General features: G+C 51.2%; 1 protein-coding gene across 1 annotated transcript in view; it reads left to right on the top strand.

Annotated features, from left to right (window-relative positions):
• Positions 1–13,947, top strand: part of si:dkey-91i10.2 (uncharacterized protein LOC555224 homolog) — a 48,682-nt gene that overhangs the window by 20,113 nt on the left and 14,622 nt on the right. Inside the window, 3 exon segments of the mRNA XM_035408398.1 lie at positions 7,123–7,286; positions 9,448–10,223; positions 10,225–11,082. Coding sequence (XP_035264289.1) covers positions 9,478–10,223; positions 10,225–11,082 — 1,604 coding nt within the window. The 5' untranslated portion in view covers positions 7,123–7,286; positions 9,448–9,477.

Below are 13,947 nucleotides of genomic sequence, written 5' to 3'. Positions count from 1 at the left end.
GCTTGTAAATTTTCTGCTCAATCCTGTTCCTGTGATTTGTATAAGAAAACGGCCATGAACAAATATAGGTAAGAAAAAATGATGAATGCCGAAATGTTCTTGGAAACGTTCCTGTACGCAGTTTACGAACAAATGTGATCGTACTCGTTTTGTGAATGAGGCCCGATGTGTGTTCTATATTAAAAAAACAGCAAGACACAAAAGTTCGCTTGTGGAAAGCGTGCGTCACACTTCCGACTTTAAAATATGAATTGTGGAGAATTTCCCTCACCCTCAGCCTAGGGAACGCTCTTCCTGCGCCTTGTGGAGGACACATCTGCACACGCTCGCTGGCTCTCCCCCGTGCGCGCGTCTCACTGACCCCGCCCTCCACGGCGTCTCCGTATCGAGCGTAATTACGGCCTGAGACAGACCGCCCCCGCGCGTTCTCCCGTTTCATTAGTCTGGAATCTTAATGTGATATTCCATCAACAGACGTGTCTGAACACGCCGCATCCGGGCAGCACGGTGCATGGACAGCGCCGTCGCCTCACAGCGAGAAGGTGCTGGGTTCGAGTCCCGGCCGAGGCCTTTCTGGGTGGAGTTTCTGCATGTTCTCCCTGTGTTCGTACGGGTTCAGTCCCACAGTCCAAAGACATGCAGGCTAGGCTAATTGGAGGTTCTTGGTCCACATGTGTGAGCGTGTGAATAAATAGCATGTGAATGCCCTGTGATGGATTAGCGACCTGCCCAGGGTGTATTCCTGCCTCTCTCCCAAGGCTTGCTGGGACAGGCTCTAGCCCCCCCCCCCCCTACCCACCCACACTCCCCCAGCGACCCTGACCGGGAATAAGCAGGCTGGGAAGTGGACGGATGGATGGATGGATGGATGGAACACACCATAACCCTCTGAGCCGTCACTGGTGAATAGCTGCTGTACGGCCGGGCCCGTGATTATGTGCATTTGGAGGAAGGCGAGCGACGGCTCCGCACCCCGGCTCCAGCCGTTCGGGCAGCCGTCTCCTCCTCCACAGCCTCCCGCCGCGCCGCGAAGATCGGGCACATCTCACCGGCGCCTGACAGGAGCGGCCCAGCTTCATTCGAGTAATAGGGTCCTAAACTGCAGGCCCTTCCCTTCCCGCTTGATTTTATTAGATGCTTAGTAGAAGTAATGCGCCGCATGTCTTAAGTGCACCATTAAATGTGCCATTAAGTAGAAATAGTTTAATTACCTCTCTTTATTTATTTTGGGCTCCGGACCCCCCCCCCCCCCGCGCTCCGCTCGCATCCACGGGCTCGCCGCTGACATTACAACTTTTAACTAGTTACTCAGGATTTACTCTGAAGTTCAGAATTGCATTAGTGGATTTGTTATTTGCTGCCGTGTTTCACTGCTTGATAGAAACCGTTCATTAGAAAATGCTATTTAGTATTAAGATTGATGGTACAGAGTCCTCTTATGCAAGCCATGGAATATAGGCACACAGATTAATCAGAAGTTGTGCTGAAGCTGTTTGCTCCAGTTTATTGGTTGTGAGTGGCTCTGATTGGTCCTAATGGCTCAGTGGCTCTGATTGGTCCTTATGGCACAGCAGCTCTGATTGGTCCTAATGACTCAGTGGCTCTGATTGGTCCTAATGGCACAGTGGCTCTGATCGGTCCTAATGGCTCGATGGTTCTGATTGGTCCTCATGGCTCGGTGGCTCTGATCATTCCTAATGGCTCAATGGTTCTGATTGGTCCGAATGGCTCAGTGGCTCTGATTGGTCCTAATGGCTCAGTGGTTCCTCTTTTCAGAGGCTTGGGGCCTGTGACACAGTAACAACCGAACACTTTTTCATGCTGGGCTGAAAAGAGTGGTTTGAGCAGGCTGGTACATTAGCTACCCAGAGGGTCTGTCTGTCATTATCAAAGGGCAATTGGAGGTAAAGTACAACCAAGACTTTCAGAAGCAAACATATTATATCAGAACAGAAAAAGCATATCATTTAAAAAATTTGTTTATGCAGCATTCTCTCCACAACATTGAAGGGAATTATTCTCAGACATAAAAGTCATAAAATTATGGATGGTAAGTCATAAAATTTATTTCTGCCAAAATAGGGCTGGGGGCTGAAATAATAAAGCAGTAAGTCTAGGAGCTTAGGCCAGCCTGCAACAGGCCATCAGACCCTCTCATCCAGGCTACACAAACTCACTGAACCAAATGAATGACTGCCAGAGTGCCAGATGTGACAGGGGTGCATGCTGGGACCCGCTGATGGGGTACTTAATCTGTACAGAGACCCACTGATGGGGTACTTCATCTGTACAGAGACCCACTGATGGGGTGTGTAATCTGTGTACTGGGACCTGTTGCAGGGGTGTAATCTGTGTCCAGGGCCCTGTTGAAGGAGCGTAATCTGTGTACTGGGACCTGTTGGAGGGGTGCGTAATCTAGCTGCGTGCGTCTTTTCCATCTGCGTAATGGAGCCCCGTCTTCCTCTTAATGTGTAATTTAATACCCTCTGACGCCTCACCTGTGCCATCAGTCACGGCTCACGGGGTTGGGTTACTTGCTGAATCGCACTTGAAATGCCCTTAGTATTCCGCTGTTCCCCAAACTGCACATTCCAATACTTGAATGCCACTTTTTAAAAAAATAATTTGTGTAAACAATCACTCTCAGCATTCATCTTTCACCTGTCCTTAAATATGAGAGAAATGCAGAAATATACACTCATATTGATGGGCAGAAATACACTTAACAGTATCCACAAAAAAAGTGTCTCCCCAAGAATCGTAGGCCTGTCTATAAAGCCGCGTTTCCACCGCAGGAACTATACCCCGGAACTAGGAACCTTTTGAGGAACTCAGTGCGTTTCCACCGCAGGAACTAGGGTCTAAATTTAGTTCTGGGGGCTTTGTTTTACCCCCCAAAACGTTCCTGCTCGGGGGGTAGTACTTTCCGAAAGTACAGGAACCTTTTGGGTGGAGCTTGCAGCGCTGAACATTTCTGATTGGTCGAGTACTCGTAGCATTTGTGTTGTATTTATTTTCCGCCATTACCCGCCATGTTTGAAAATATGCAGCGGCAAACCAATTTATTTTCATAATAACTTCAAATCAAACTTGTATGTTATGCGGCGCAGTAGCCTACTTTTGGTTATAGCCTGTCAACGTCTTGGAATTATAACGTGTGCTCTTCTGTTCTTTTCTTGCTTTAGTATTCGTTTTATAAAATGCTAAGCATTCGTGCTGGGACAGCATATTACGTAGGCTACCAAACATTCAAACGGATTAATTCGGTTGCTGAATATTTTCTTCCGGATTTTCTTTGTTAGCCCGTTGTAATTGACTCAAAAACGTTTGATACAGTTATGTGAGGTATGCGGTAGTTCTGCATAATTAACATTGGTGATACAGTACAAGCAAACTGGAAATCACCTTCCGCACTTTTTATCCGGGTAAAATAACAGGTTAATTCTAGTAATCTTCCCTTTAGCTTTTTCAGACTGCCGTAATTTTACTCAATTTTACTGCCATTTTTCAATTCCACGAAAAGACAGGAAGACTATGGACTCATTTATGGTGCATGGTTCGCATCTGGAGGGCACACTTCGCTGCTCGGCTAGCAGTAACTTCGAAGGAAAGCAAACGGTGGCTGTACCACTACTAATTTACATTTTCACGCAAGTCCGAGTTTTCGTTCTATTCTTGTCATTTTGCGATTAGCCTATATGGAATTGACGACGAGAAAGTAATAAAACAGCAAATTGTTTACAACGTGTGCATGTTTTCTGCTGTTAATGAATGTGTTTGAGAGGATATATGAAAATCAATAAATACAAAAGTAACCATATATAGTCATTGTTGGTAACCCGTTGTATATACGTGGAATAAACCCCTCCGGGCTGTCCCGGTTATTAGAAAATAATGTAGGCTACTTCGGTGGTAGTATGGGGTTACAGAAGAAATAATATGACAGATGGACCGACGACAACGTCAGTGCGCTAATTTGCCTAATCTTCGCGGTACTTTAGACCCCGGTGGAAACGCAGACAACCATTGGCTGAAGGAACCTTTTAGTTCCTGGTAAAGTAGTTCCTGGGACTGAAAGTTCCGGGTAATTTTGGTGGAAACGCGGCTTTTGCCACGGGAAAGCCAGCCGTGAGAATGAATGAAACTGTAGAAAGGCCCCGCCCCCCTTAAGCCTCCACCAATCCTGTGGCAGGCTCTGTCAGCACTGCACATGTTTCCGTGTGCCCTGGACCCGCCCCCAAACCTCGGGAGAGGAGGAGAGGGGGGTGCTGTCGGTGTTTGGGTCTGGTGAAAGCACACTCAGACCCGCACGCTGCAAACAGGACCTCGTTAGAGACAGTAAGTGCAGGGGGGCGGAGCGAGAGGCGGAGCGAGGGGCGGAGCGAGGGGCGGAGCGAGAGGCGGAGTGAGAGGCGGAGCCGCGGCTTCGTGCCGTTTCTCAGCCCGCTCTGCGAGCGCTCCGTACTGCAGCTGAAACGGCTCAAGATGCTGTTTGTGTTTCCTGCACCTAATTAGCTGAGTAAACTGCCTGTTGAGAGCCACAGTGGCATATATGGGCCACCAAACGCTTCATTATTTTTCATGTTTTTGCACACGCAAGCAAAGGCTCATAGACACAAGCGCATTTGCACACATACTCACACACACACATGCACGCACAAATGCGCAAAAACAGTTGTGTGCATACACATGCATGTGCACACTCAAACATGTGCGAACACATACACGCACAAATAGAAATGGTTAATGCACATGCTACAGAAGCAGGGAAAGCGCTCAGTGTGTGAGCAGGGAAAGGGTTAAAGCACACAGTGTGTGAGCAGGGAAAGGGTTAAAGCACACAGTGTGTGAGCAGGGAAAGGGTTAAAGCACACAGTGTGTGAGCAGGGAAAGGGTTAAAACACACAGTGTGTGAGCAGGGAAAGGGTTAAAGCACACAGTGTGTGAGCAGGGAAAGGGTTAAAGTGTGTGAGCAGGGAAAGGGTTAAAGTGTGTGAGCAGCTCCTTCAAACGCAGTTGAGCGTTGCCACAGAGAAGCTCCTGAATTACACATGAGGGGGGGGGGGGTGCTAATGCACAGTGAAAAGAAAGTTCATTAAGGGAAAAACACCACTGGTTTAGCATTTGTGCGTGACTCACACCTGTTTCATGTGTGACTCACGGTATAGAACCTTGCTAATTAAGCATCAATATCTGTTCATGAAGGTAAAAGGTAGGTTGGGTTTAATTCTGTAAGTCTAAACCATACATATTTTAGCAACAGTGTGATAATTGCATGAGGTAATAACATCTCACTGCCGTGTAACGTTAGAAAGGTGTGATGTACAGTAACAAAGTGTTAGTCCTTGGACCCAGCGAAGTTTCAGTGTGAAATGACTGTTTTGTAAACTGTAAAGGCGTTTTTTCAGTGTGAAATGACTGGTTTGTTACTCTTATAGTCACATAAGTCTCAGTATAGTTAGCGCTGTCCACACATAGATGGTAATCACAACATTACCGGGCTTGGAATGGTACAGAATGAGGCAGCTGTTTCACTATATGGAAGTCGCGCTGTGATGGGTTTTCATGCACGCATCAGTACATCGCACAGGAGCAAATTCGGGCTCAACAAATGGCAGTAGGTCCAGAAACCCTTCACCCTCTACCATGTGTACGGGGAGCATGACTTCTGTTACCATTTTAGCTGTTAAATCTGTTGTGGTTTCAGTTGGACAGCTGTCACACTGATGAGGTCTCACTACAAAGTTGGGTGCTTGTTTGCTGGGATTTCTTGGCCTCGGACATTTGGGTCTTAAGTGGGTTGACATCATAGATGTCGACGTGTGGTATGCAAATTTGGCAGCACGTATTTTGCAAGATGGCCATCTTTTCAACTGACGGCAAGTCACATTAAAGTGAATGACAACAGCCCCGCCCATCCCCTCAATTACACATTTAGAGCAGTAGCCTAGGTGACATTGCTGATCTTTTATTTTGAATGGTTTGAGAATTTAAAAAAAGAGAAAAACTGATTTTGGATTGTTTGATTTTATATTTGACATGCTCGCAACTGACAATCAAATAATTTTTTTCATCCCTACTAGACATCTGAAACTCTAAAGTGGTTTCAGTGTGAAATGACTGGTTTGGAACTCTAATGGTGGTTTCAGTGTGAAATGACTGGTTTGGTACTCTAAAGATGGTTTCAGTGTGAAATGACTGGTTTGGAACTCTAAAGATGGTTTCAGTGTGAAATGACTGGTTTGTTACTCTAATGGTGGTTTCAGTGTGAAATGACTGGTTTGAAACTCTAGAGGTGGTTTCAGTGTGAAATGACTGGTTTGTTACTATGAAAGTGGTTTCAGTGTGAAATGACTGGTTTGGAACTCTGAAGGTGGTTTCAGTGTGAAATGACTGGTTTGGAACTCTGAAGGTGGTTTCAGTGTGAAATGACTGGTTTGGAACTCTGAAGGTGGTTTCAGTGTGAAATGACTGGTTTAGTACTCTAAAGGTGGTTTCAGTGTGAAATGACTGGTTTGGAACTCTACAGGCAAATTAATCTTTGCTCGATTATTGCTGTTGCATAGTAACAATGTAGTTTCTTGAGCCCCTAATAAGAGTCCAGCTTATAACAATGTTTCCACTGGTGACCCAGTACTGGCCCCATGCTCAAGCTGTGCATGTCCTGAGTGGTACCCTGTCACACAAACTAATGACGATGCAGCCTGTTAGAGTTTGTACAGCTACGGGTGTTATTTTTATACTACTCTAAGTAAATAACTCCGGCCCAAGTGTACACCAGGGAAAGTGTGTTGCTTGAGGTACCAACCACGTTATCATACATGGTCTGTGCAGGTGTTACTATGAATGTATTTTCATGAAAATAATTTTCATGAAATTAATTAGGCCTACATCTTTTGTGGCTGCTTTTTTAAATTTAGTTTTAGACCTATTTTATTTATTTTAATAGCCTGTTTTCAGTTTCCTGTTGGATGCAAGTAGGCGATGTGCTTTGGTGGTAGGGAGCACAGTTTGCTCTGCACTGATGCGGTATTTGCTGTAGCGCTGGGCAGTTTTTGCATCCTCGTCTTTTGGGGAGCGCATATTGATTTCTTTCCCCCCCCACAACATTCTCACCCCCAGCAGACTCCGGTGCTTGAGGCGACGGCAGTCTGGGTGTGGGACGGTTGGAACAGAGCCAGCTCCCTTCACCGGAGGACGGTCTCGGAGAAGCCGGGGAGCGGAGGGCGCTCGGGCCAGGGCCGGCGGGAGGAGCCGGAGGCGGAAGAGACGGCGACGAAGATGGGGTAAGACCAGACGCCGGCGGGGACGGAAACCACGGCGACCAGAAGATTGGGTTCGTGACCCCGGGAGACGCAACGCGATGCTCCGCGTCGAGCAATCTCCTCAGAGAGCGAGGGCACGCTCGCGGTCAGAAGTGACCCGCGCGGCACAAATCAGTTACGCAAGGACCGGCCGTCCAATTGGCCAGCGCCGAAAAAAACGCAGAGGGACCAAAACCTCTAGACCTGTGACGTTTCTCTTACTGTCGTCAGGCAATTTGTGCGTCGACTTTCGTAGAATTTCACTTCTAACTGCCATTGGATTGTTTCAATTGTGAAAAAAAAAAACATAATCATATAACATTGGTAAGGTTTAACAGTGTGGAGACTTGGTACGTTTTTGGCAAGTACCGATGCGGACGTGTGTTCGGTAAATGGCGCCAAAGTTCTGACACGCGTGTGAACACACGGAAGGGTGACGAGGGTTTGAGCCGCTGAGAAAACACCTAATCATCCCCTCTGGGGGCTCGGGGGGGGGGGGACTCCGACGGATTTAGACTGACATGTTAGCTCATATTAAAGACCCCCCCCCCCAGCCCCGGCATGTTTACGCATATTAAAGACCCCCTCCCCCCCCTCGGCACATTTACACATATTAAACCCCCCCCCCCCACTGATGCACTGACGCATATTAAAGACCCCCCCCCCCCCCCCCGCTTCATTGATGCTGTACAGCAGCATAGGTGCGGTGACTGGCTGCTGATCTGCGGGGAAAAGCCGTTACATGCAGCTTGGAGCATCTCCAGATGCGCCTGCCCATCAGTCATAAACGGAGACAGGAAGTCGGTGGCAGTGAAACGCTGCGGTTGAGCGGGTCCCACATTACAAGCCCCGCTCGCGCTAACGAATCGCGCTTGTCCGCGCGTCAGCAGTTTTCCAGGAGAGAGAGAGAGAGAGAGCGCGCGCGTTCGAAAGAAAGCCGGGCGAGAACGCGAAGACGCGTTCTCAGACGCCGCGGCGGGGACGGTCGACACAAAGCCGCGGTCTGGGTGAAAACCGTTCGCCGGTCTCAGACTGGCGGGTCTACGACAATGAGCCCGCTGGATTGCTGCGCGCAGCTAATTAATTCTGCTAACGCGTCGGGCCGCGCCGCTCCCTTTAATCGCGCCCGTCGAGTCTGGAAGGCCTCTCCTCCTCCTCTCGCTCGGCGCGAATAATGAATGGCGACGGGTTGAATTTTTAATCTTCCGTCGCCCGGCCATTGTTACCCCCCCGACAGACAATATAGATCGAGCGGTTTCCCCTCCCTATAAATCCAGTCCGATCGAAGCGATAATATTCACGCGCGCGGCGGAGATTTATTCGGCCGCCGCGTTTCATAACCCTCGCCGTTCGGCCCCCGTCCCCAGCGTTTCCTGTCAGGCTTGACGCCGGGGACCCGACGGGTTCTGAAAGGCGGCCATTTCCTGCGCTGTGAAGTCACAGCGAGAGGAAGGCGAATCCGCTACCCGAATGCGCTAGCCTTTTATTAGCCTGACGAATGGCGCGGGTAGCGTCGATGGAACCGCAGCGCGCCCGTCTTCGTTCCCGTCAGGACGGCTTCGCGTCTCCTCTTTTCACGCTGCGCAGTCTTAGACCCGAGCCCTTTCATTCATGTGGATGCGGGAGACGTATTTAGAATGGGAATGCGATCATGCAAGCGAAGGACTCCTGCAGTGGGCACATTGTAATTATGATTGTCAAACATTCTGACGTGGTATTTTTATATTGTCACATCTTTGATGGATGATTATTAAGGTTCAGATTTTTTTTAAATCACAGACTTATGGCTTATTTTGGAACGCGAGTATTTAATACACATTAAGGGCCTGGTTTACTAAGACCTTTAGCATGTACAAAACCTTTTAGCACACGGAAATGAATAACACATCCAGTGATTGGTGCAAAACAAATACCACGACTAATCGTTCGTCATGTTATTGGTTTTGCGTGCGCTGAAAGGTTTTGCGCATGCTGAAGGTCTTAGTAAATGAGGAACTAAATGTTTAACTAGATGTTGAAGCTGGTGTACAGTAAATAAGCTTCAGGATTTTTGGACTATAATTTTGCAGATAGGTTGTTAAATGTTTTTGTTCGTGGATACGTAGACATGTGTTCAGAGTGTGTCTGGTTGCTGTGGTGACAGGGTCCGCGTCCTGGCGCTTCTCTCAGAAGGATGGAGTCTGGGCCTGTGGCAGGGCAGATGCCGGATCTGAAGACCATACCATGTGACCTCTCCGTGTCGGCCGCCCCCGCCGCCAACCGCAGCATGGACCTGGAGCGCCGCGTGGCCGAGCTCCCCGCCCCGCTGTCCGTCCTGGGCGGGCCCCTGCCCCTCTACCCCGACGGCGGCCACCAGGGGGCGCCGGGGCAGTGCGCGTTCCACAGCGGCGCCCTGCTGGCCAACCTGGGCCTGCAGTGCTGCCCGAGCGGCGGGGTGTACCCCTCGCTGAAGCGCGCGGCCCCCCCTCCGCCGCCGCCGGGCCCCCCTCCCCCGCCGCTGTGCCTGAACACGGCCAGCGGCCGCCTGTACCGCAGCATGGAGAACCTGCACTGGGCCGCTCTGCCCGACCCCGGCCTCCTGGCCTTCAGCGCCCCCTACGGGAGCGTGGACAGCGAGCTCATCTTCCGCTGCACCGCCTCCAGCCGCTGGTACGAGGGCGGGGCCGAGGGCGTGGCCTTCTGCCCCGCCCCTCGGGGGGGGCCGTCGGCCAGGAGGGACCTGCCCCTCCTGCCCCAGTGGCTGTTCCCCGGGGGGGGCGAGGCCGTGCTGAACGGGGCCGCCAGGCGGGGCCTGCGGGAGAAGCTCCGCCTCCAGAGCGTCCGGGCGACGGAGCCCAGCAAGCCCCTGCGCCCCCCGGCCCCGGCCGCCGCCCCCCCCGGGACCCCCGGCGCCCCACCCGCCCAACGGGAGGCCCGGCTGCCGCATCACCAGCCCCGAGGAGATCAAGCAGGAGGCCCTGAGGAGGCTGCAGCTGCGCCGGCAGAACAGCTCACCCGACCTGACGCTCCGCCCCTCCGACGAGCCCCGCCCCGCCAAGTCCCGCACCGCCGAGGCCCTGGCCCCGCCCGCCCTCCGGAGGCCCCCGGCGGGGCGGCTGCACATCCCCACGTTCGAGGAGTTCAAGAAGATGAGGAAGAAGGAGGGTGGGAATGAGGGGGGGGTGCAGAGCCAGCAGCCCTCAGCCACAGGGGGGCAGAGTGGGGGTGAAACTGGGGGGTCAGAGAGGGATCAGACTGCGGGTGATACTGGTGGGGGTGAAGTGGGGAGGGGTGACAGTGGGGTTGGAGCGGGTGGGGTTGGAGTGGGTGGGGGTGAAGCGCGTGGGGTTGGAGCGGGTGGGGTTGGAGCGGGTGGGGATGGCACTGCAGTTGGAGCAGATGGGGAACAGGCAGGCAGGGCGGAGAGCACTGACTCAGACTGTGGGCGGAGTAACAGCATCGCAGAGTGCGACAGGGACAGCAGGAAGGAGGGCCAGCCGGCCAGTCAGGACAGGGGCACAGACGCCTCGGCCGTCCCCATATGCACGAGCCCCACGCCCCGCCCCCCTCTGCAGCCTCTGGCCTCGCCCCAAGAGGCGGAGGTGGGCGGGACCGTCTCAAACGCGAAAGACGACGTGTCGGACCTCACCCTCCCCCACCTGCGGGATGGCTCCCATGCCCCGCCCACCTGCTGCCCAGCCCTGCTATTGGACGGCACCGACCTCTCCAGCTACGGGGCCAAGATCTCCAAGATGAAGGACGGGCTCCTCGGGTCTGCTCTGGACCTGATAAAGAAGAGGTGAGTCACTGGAGATTTCACTTCCTGTACGCTGGGTGAAGGGGAAGAACAGCTGTCCTCCATTTTAGTATTCACTCCTGGCAGTGCGCAAGAATTAGAATTTAGAGCGATCTTCTGATTGGATGGGGCAGGATTGTTTGGTGGCAGGTTTTGCTTTGGTGCAGCACGTTATTAAGGTGTCACTCAAAAGCAGGACAGTGCAGTTCAGATTGATGACAGTCTTAATTGAAATTCAGATTTTAGTGCCGGACGCAGATTAAGTCCGCCTCCAGCCCTTTGAAAAGAAGTGTCTGTTTGCCTTGGCCGATCACACTACTAATGCATGCAGCTATTGGGCGGCCGTAAAAATCCCCTGATGCGTTTTCAAAGGCAAGCTTTAATCTTTTCACCTTTATGGAAGGGTTCAAACAGCTCTCACTGCGGGCACCCAAAAATCAACATGCAGGTGAAAAGCACATTGGGGGAAAAAAAAAAAGTCAGAGATTTGGATTTTGGGAAGCGAATGAAAACTCCGGGCTGAGGACGCCGCGCATCGTAGCGAGCGCGGTCGAGCGCTCCGCTTCGACTTCCCACCGCGCGGTCATTTTCGTTAGCGTTGCGGCGCGCGTCGATCGCGTTCGTTCCTCGGAGAGCGCTAACGAGCGCTAACGGGCGCGCCGCAGCACGCGAGAGGGCAGCGCTGGAGGACCCTTCGGGAAGACTTCCTGCGGGTTCGTACCGTGCGTTCAGACGCCGGGGGCCCGGACTGGCGGACTGAGGCGTGATTGATCGGCACAGGGAGCGTCAGTAGACGGGCGGGGCGGACCTGCCAGCGGCGTTGTGTTTGCATCGCGGGCTAACAGCCTGGTAGCTGTCAGAGAAACTCAAAGGCCGCACTGAGCAGGAATTTAGTGCGCTGAAAGAAGTTCTTCAAATCATTGTTTCTGTGTTCGAGTTATTTCCAAATTCCCTTCCCCCCCCCCCCCCCACCCCCTGCCAATCTGCCACTCCAGTGTGCCTTCTTACAAAACTTACGCCTTTTTAGAAAACTGCCGTGCAGTTTTCGATGAACGTTGTCAGAGTCAGCGTCAGTGTCAGTGTTCAGTCGGAGTGAAATAATAAAATGCACATGTTCTGCTGTTTGATGCCGCACAAGCTGTTCTTTGAAACGAATCTGACGAGAAGTCAGTCTCATATCAAAGGTAGTTTTACCTTGATGTTCAGTATTGGAAATACGGAAACCGTGCCCCCATATCAGGAAAAGTTTTAAATCCTCTTGGCAAAAATCTGCTATTTTTCTGAAAATAGTATTTTTTTTTGTGCATGTGTGTATTTCCTTTTCTCCCTCAGGCTCAGTATGTTTCTTAAGTGCTGTTATGTTTGCAGCAGGAGGTTCTGTGTTTGAGTTATTTCTGCCGGTGGGGGTGTACATGTAAGCCTCACATTGTTACTCTGTTACTCTGAACGACCCTGATTTCCTAAAGGAACCGTGCGATCCTCATGCGTACACAACAGGTAAGGACGGTCGTTTGCGGGCTAATGAATCGCTTCTTCGCGTCATGCTAACCGGACTACGCTGACCCAAACAAGCCCTTTCACGGAGAAGGCAGAGCACTCTCGTAATTAGTACAGTCTGTCCGCTCGGTAGCATTCAACACGGCTCACTCATATGGTTATTATTTAAGATGTCATACTGGAGTGATGTGTGATATAAAGGCATGTTTTCATGAGGCCGGTTACATTGCGACCGTATGAATCATGTTGGTCGGTTTGACAGGTTAGAGAGGGTTTTAATGGCAGTTACTGCGCCTACTACACGCAGGGTCTGGAATAGGGTTTGGGCAGCAGCAGTGAAATGGTTGGGGAACCGGGTTTATGAAACAGGAAGTGCAGGTTGCGCCTTCGCGCGAGGTGCTTCACCAGAACCGCTTCGGTCAATAACCTGGCCGTATAAACCGACCCTCTGTAGGCTGTGCAGGTTTCTCCAGTTACTGTAAGAGCATCGGCTCAATGCCTGGGAGATGTTAAGCAGCCTTTGCTTTGTTGTCGGGCGTGAGGCTTTCTTGACCAGAATTGAAATATTTTTTGACCGCGGTGGGTTTCATGTTGTGTTTGATCCGTGTGGTAATTAATGGCGCTGCGGTCCCGGGTGTGTAATACGAGCCGGCGGTCTGCGGGGCGTGTTTCCCCCCCCCCCCCCCCCCCCCCCCGCCGAGCGTCGTTCTCATGCAAATGGAACTCCTTACGAATGGGTTGCGTAAGATCCAATTAATGGAAATTGCCTAAATTTTCTCCCGGAAAAAAAAAAACATGGCTTTACCAGCTGGCATTAAAAATGCATGATTCAGCCTGCGAGCCAGACCAGGGATCTCCATCTTACACGGCGCTGAGCGAACGCCAGAGAACAATAGACGCGCTCGCACAGTCTAGTCATGTGTTTGACGGTGGTGGTGGTGCAGCATCCCTTTAGTACTATGCACTGTACGAGTGTGCGAGACTGCTGATTAATTCATGCGTTTGCAATGATCCGCGCATATTTGATGCTAATTGTGCTGTAAAGTTGCCTTCCATCTCGTCGGCCTAAGTGAGGCGTCTTCTGTCAGGAATGTGCATCTGTTTGTATGTAGACTGTCTGTATGGCTGCATTCTTTCAACTGAAGGAAACATTTTTAAAAATGTGCAGTGTCCTTGTGTCTGACTGGTTTCACTTGATATATACATACAGCAGATAAGGAGGCTGGTTATATACATACAGCAGAGAGGGAGGCTGGTTATATACATACAGCAGACTGGGAGGCTGGTTATATACATACAGCAGAGAGGGAGGCTGGTTATATACATACAGCAGAGAGGGAGGCTGGTTATATACATACAGCAGGAAGGGAG

This window comes from Anguilla anguilla, chromosome 3 (assembly GCF_013347855.1).
Source record: "Anguilla anguilla isolate fAngAng1 chromosome 3, fAngAng1.pri, whole genome shotgun sequence".
Lineage (NCBI taxonomy): Eukaryota > Metazoa > Chordata > Actinopteri > Anguilliformes > Anguillidae > Anguilla > Anguilla anguilla.
The sequence above is the reverse complement of the archived record's forward strand: the minus strand, read 5'-3'. Positions and strand labels throughout refer to the sequence as shown.